The sequence below is a fragment of the Staurois parvus genome, unplaced genomic scaffold (assembly GCF_062004578.1).
Source record: "Staurois parvus isolate SC_StPar_1 unplaced genomic scaffold, SC_StPar_1.0 ptg000387l, whole genome shotgun sequence".
In the NCBI taxonomy this organism is placed as follows: domain Eukaryota; kingdom Metazoa; phylum Chordata; class Amphibia; order Anura; family Ranidae; genus Staurois; species Staurois parvus.
The window spans coordinates 2,094,971-2,100,970 of record NW_028318183.1 but is presented as its reverse complement, the minus strand read 5'-3'; the positions used below and the strand labels follow the sequence as shown (position 1 = coordinate 2,100,970).

The window sequence follows — 6,000 nt, the reverse complement described above, 5'->3', positions numbered from 1 at the left end:
ATTTCAAAATTGTTTCCAATTGTATCCAACAAGTTATAATTTTTTTTTTCTTATTGAAAAAAGCTGTTTTTACATATTCTAAATAATTTTATTACAATGTTTTAGCACTGAAAACCCCAACACACACACACACACACACACACACACACACACAGGTAGACACACACACACAGCTTTGTCACGCCTAAGGTTGTGCGTTTCTTCCCTTTTTCATTTTAGTTGATGCAGTCAGAATGAAAACTAAAATGTTGGTTGTGCTATTGACCACAAATTTGTACCTCAATGTTGCAGAAAGAATGAAGATATAACTTTGTGCCCAACTACACATTTCAGAACAATTTTAAATAAATATTTATTTCTATGCTTATTGCTTAAAAAATATTACAATATTTTTTATTCCTTTTCAAAACGTACCACACATTTCAAACTTGCCTCTGGGTCCAGAATTTGTGATGTGCAGACAATTTTTTTAAACACAAACAAAAAGTTTAAAAAAAAAAAAAAAAAAAGATAAATAAGTATAATACTTTTCCCCTTGTCGATATTCGTAAAGATTTATTAGGTTCATTTTGCAAGTTATTTGGAAAAAAAAAAAATTAGGGTGCTAGTGTAGTACGACAGTTTACGCTGAAAGCATTTTCCATTAACAGATGTTACATTGACCCCTAAGAAGGCTGCATTTTCTGGAAGATGAAGGAACATATTTACGTACAAGAGTTATCCTGTGAACCTGGATTTTCACCTTTTAGTTCTCACCAAAAAAAAAAAAAAAAAAATGTAATCTTAAACCAGAATATGGGACTATCTGCAGCTGCTCTATGACACCCATTAGTCCTCATATCCCTCTTATAGCTGTGAAAAAGGCACCTACATTTTTATGTTAACCACACAGAGCATTTAGCTATGACAAGAATGTGTTTATATCGTGCTCTTTTGAAATTTTTTTAACAAAAAACACCATTTCATATTACGGAACAGATTGTAAAATAAACAGGTAGATTATATATGCATATATTAAACCTTAGGTGCCTTTCAACAGGGAAATCTGACCATGGTGGAGCAATATAAGCTACTTACTAAACAGAGTTTTTTTAATTTTGCAGCATAAAAAAATGGAAGCCTGGGTTTGTCGAAATTGGTTGATTAAGGATATGAGTTTGTTTATGAAAGTGAGTAATGAGCAATGTATTTTTCAGGATGAGGTAGGTCTGCAAAGTAATACAAGCCACATCATGCTGAAAACAAAAAAAAAAAACAAAAAAAAAAAAACAAAAAAAAAAAAAAAAAGTCCTACAGGCGAGTTCCACATAGAAAACAAAAAAGCCAATATGGTTTTGCACAGTTCTAGCAGAAGTCATTACTGTTTTGTTTGGAGGTTTAAACCACAAAGTAACAGCAAGACTCCCAAGAGCTTATTGTGCAGCTCAAAAGCAGTGGATTGGACCCATTGCAGTGCCTCATTTTTGCATGGATTTCCTTGACTTCCCACTGCTTTAGAGCTGGATGTGGATTTGACTTTATGAAGTCCTTTAAAACTATAATCTTTATTGTATTGGAAAAAGTAATGGGCACAGAATAGATTGTCACCTTGGGGGAGGGGGGGGGGGGGGGAGGCATACATTTTTTCAAATTTTTTTCATACTTATAATCCATGCACCTTAATAATAAACTTGCATGAATTTACCACAGGTTCATAATGGCCTTTAACAGGTAATGCATACAGAGCCTAAAGCTTCGAAAATGCCTATGTGGCCTGTACATATTTCATTAAAAATAAACTCTATATAATAAATAAATATATAAAATAAATATAATGTTGCCTTTGGAATTTCTATAAATAAATTTAAGTTTTTTGTAGTGTATTTTTTCAACCTTTTGTTTCTTTTTTTTCTTCTTTTTCCTTACTGAGAGGTCTTTGATTTATGCTCAGTGAGATGGCGCACCAATGAGCAATTAACTGAAAGTCATTTTTAAGTAAGACTGCACCCATCCATGCCTTAATAAATGAAGAGTACAACTTGAGCAGGCCTTCAGCCAAAAATCCTGATGAACCGAAGTATGGCAGCTACGCTGATATATGATGAATTAAAGGGTTATCAAAAATTTAAAAGCATGTCTATTTCCCAGCATGCATCAGGCCTCATTCCTCTTTGCCTTTGCTTCTATATATATATAATAATATTTTGCTCTTTGCCTTGTAATAAATCAAGCACGAGTGGGCACAGCCTTTCCTCCAGGAGGACAATCCGTTAAGTGCAGAACAGAATCAGCATGTTCCATCCAAGCCTCCATCATACATAATGCATGCGACAAAGTTTGGCAACAGTGCAGCTGATGTGATGACCCAGCTAACCAATAAGAACCCACCAGAGAAACCATTTGATTTAATATAGTGGTTACTTTTTTTTTTTCTTTTTTTTTTTTTTTTAAGGGCTCGAGTGAAAGAACGGTCTTTGTCAACTTTGGCTTAAAATATCTTTATAAAGTTCAGGTACTTTTTCTGGGTCCACTGGTCTTGGTAAAAAATGTGTAAATTTCTGGTGCCGTTTAGTCCTAGTGCCTTCCCTTGGAGTCCCATCTTTATTCAATGCTACATAATATCGACGTCCAGTGTCTGCGTGTTTATAGAGGTTCGATGAATATGTGTTGTACCAGTTTTCTTCAAATTGTTCTCGAAACACACACTCCTGAGTCAGTTTCTCCTGCAAAAGATACAGAAAATTATTTTTTAATACTGAACTTTATATTTATATCCTAAACATCATGGCATGTATATCCTAACATTAGTGATGCAATGTGGACAGACCACTGGCTCTGTGTGTTTTTTTTTTTTTCCAGTCAATGACCATCATCTCTAGTGAGGTAGCATTGCCAGCATAAACACAAGGCCAACGTAGTTATGTGCAAATCTTTGGACAAATCATCATAAAATGTTAGGAAATCAGTCTGAAAACAAATCACATTTCTGAAATTCAGGCAATAATTGATGAACTGATTGATAATTGTGCTAGAAAATGTGCTAGACCATCACTCAGTTTGGCCAAAAAAAAAAAAAATAAGATTGGGAGCATCGATTATCTATGAGTATCTTAAGATATTTAACATGCTCTTGCTAAGGTTTCAATTAGTAGAGATGGAAAATTTGCATTAGACCACAGAGAAATTTAGCCAGATCACCAAATATTCACAATTTGTGAATTTGACAATTCACTGATCTCATCATAGGAAAAAAACCTCAGGGACAGACCCTGGTGTGATATTCACAGGAATGTCTTTGTGAAAATAAAGTTTTGACTTTACATTTATTTTAGACCAGGGAATGGATATCACCCATATGAATTGTTTTGCTCCATACCTTTAGAAAGTATTTCCTGTCCCAAAGAAACAGAATGAGGTCTCTCCAAATAGAGGAGTTAACTCCTCTTTGAGAGTTATCAACAGTTGTCAACCAAAGAAGTGTTCCCAGAAAAATATTTTACCTCACCTCCTACTCAAATTCACAAAGTTTAAAATTTCCCATCACCTTCAATACAGGAGATGATGGTCACTGGTACCCATGGTGTGTGTGAAGCTTCATGGTGTGTGTGAACACAGACTGCAATAAAAACCTTTCAACATTCTATCAAAAAGAAAAACGTAGCAGTCATCATCAGGTGCAAGAGCAGTTCTACCCTTCTTGTCCCCTGAAATTATACCCCAGGTTCAGAGCAATTGAAAAAAAAATAAACTCTGCTTTGGGAAAAAAAATGATTTATTTCAATAAAAAGGAAAATCTCACCACACTACATGGAAAGAAAAATCAAATACAAGATGCTATCCTTAGAGAATCATTTCACCTCTAAGCAACTTGTATGTTTGTATTGAGGTTTGTCATTCTGGCAAATTGTTTCAACTGTTCCAGTTTTGCATGTGTGTGCAGATATTTTATTTATGTATGAAGAAAACATTTTGTAACATTCTATTTCTGTACCTCTCATGGGCATGAGAACTAAATAGCCTCACTGTAGGCCAAAATAAGAATTTTACATTTTCAATGCAGATTTTGAGTACATTGTTTGCACATTGTAAAATAAATGCACATGGATGATAGTCAAGGCCTACCCACACCTAAAAAGGAAAAAAAAGAAGTGGTATTTTGCATCTGATTATTATTTGTTTTTAATACTTTTTAAACCACCCTTCTGTTGAATGAGCCATTTTTATTTCACCAATTGTTAAAAGGATAAGTTCACCTTTGGTAACATGTTACATGTTCCACCCTCAACATGTTCCCGCTGCATAGCACCAGCAATCTGCTGATTACTGGTGCAATGCTTTACAGGCTCCTGGAACCAAAAATAATATATGCACTTTTTTTGCCTGTAAAAAGGTGAACTTTAAAATGGACCTGACCTCAAAAAGAGCTGGTCAAGTTAACTGCCTACATAGTGTTTGAGCCTGACACTTACAGATATTTATTATCCCCCCTCCCCTATACCTGTGTTATGTATCTACTGCCCAATTTTCCAACAGATCCTTTTTATAGGTTCTGTTTACTGCACTTTACAAAGTATTATATTGTAATATTGTGAAAAATCAATAGTGAACCAAGCACATAAAAAACATACTTTTTTTGTCCACAATCCAAAAGCAAATTAATAGGTTAACCTGGCTTTTAGGCTCCATGCACACTAGTTAAAAAAAAAACAAAAAAAAAAAAAACATACTTTCGAAAATGCAAAAACAGAAGGGTTTTTTTGCCTAATGTGCATGGACAAATAGGATAACATTAGTTTCTTCTGGCAAAATACTAAATTCTCCTAAGAGCAGCTTTTCTTCAAGCCAGTGTGCATGGAGCCTTAATCAGAAAACCCAGATAAAACTCACATAAACACAGTCCTAATAGAGTTAGTCCGAATTCAACTCAGGATCTTAGATTTACACGGCAACATTGGTTTCCAAATGGTGGACCCCATACTGTCCAATTTTCCTACATACATAATAGGATTTTTAGAGCCACCAGATGATCCATAGACTCAAATGTCAGCCAGATGTATGGACCCAAACTGCCCATTAGAATCTAATTTGTATGAAAGACCTTTATATAAAATAAATCAAATTTGCTTTGGTCAAAACATGCATGTGTATGACTATGGAGGAGGGAGGGGTAGCAGTCAGCAGCTCCTTCATGGCTTATCTTGGAGTGAGGAAGCCAGCAGCGGTTTACTATTCTGGCCAATGAAATGAAAGCCCAAGCACTTGATGCGCCTAAATGCATCTTGATGCGTTTCCTCCTGGCAGCAGTGTTTTGGTCAAAAAAAAAAAATGACGCATGTAAAAGGCATTTAGGAGAACTGGGCAAATGCCCTGTGTGCATGGAGCCTTAATGTTCAATTTGTGATTCTGCCAGTAACACTCCTTGTTCTAGGGTGCCAGCATTCACTTAGAGTACTCTATAGAGAAGCAGCATTGTCACCACAAAACAGGAAATATAGGAGGAGATGTTCTTTAGTCCTATCACAAAACTGAAAATATTGTATGCAATAAGACTGCACAGGACAGCACTGGATTTCTGGCAGGATCAACAATTTTTAACTTTCTGAACAGACAACAGCATGCTTTCAATAGTATATTTTACAGAGCAAATAAGACAAGTTCATAGTTAGGGTTTATATACTGTACATTTTAAGTGTTTACAATCTACAAAAAGAAAAAACTAAAAAAAAAAAGAAAATCTAAATAAATGTAAGGTAATGCATCTGGGATAAAAATCAAGTCACCTGAAACATACAATATTCCAGTTCAGAGGCTGCACATGGTGTGTGGGCTCCTCAATGATCAGTGCTCATACAGCTGTTATAAAACATACTGATCAGTGGGCTATTTGAGACTTTTAATTATTTATCTGCTTGGATGGTAAAATGCATTATTTAATATCACCAGAAAAATCTCTTAACTGGGAGTGACATGTACTGACATGTACAGAGCTTGAAAGGCAAACGAAGCATTGCCGGCCCCCTT

At 35.1% G+C, this 6,000-nt stretch overlaps 1 protein-coding gene across 1 annotated transcript in view; it reads right to left on the bottom strand.

The window, feature by feature from the left end:
- Window positions 1-327: 327 nt before the first annotated feature.
- The window catches only part of FGF9 (fibroblast growth factor 9), a 75,788-nt gene continuing 70,115 nt past the window's right edge, over window positions 328-6,000 (bottom strand). The window contains exon 3 of the mRNA XM_089685801.1: window positions 328-2,702. Within this exon, the coding sequence (XP_089541927.1) occupies window positions 2,457-2,702 (246 nt within the window). The 3' untranslated portion in view covers window positions 328-2,456. The remainder of the gene's footprint in view (window positions 2,703-6,000) is intronic.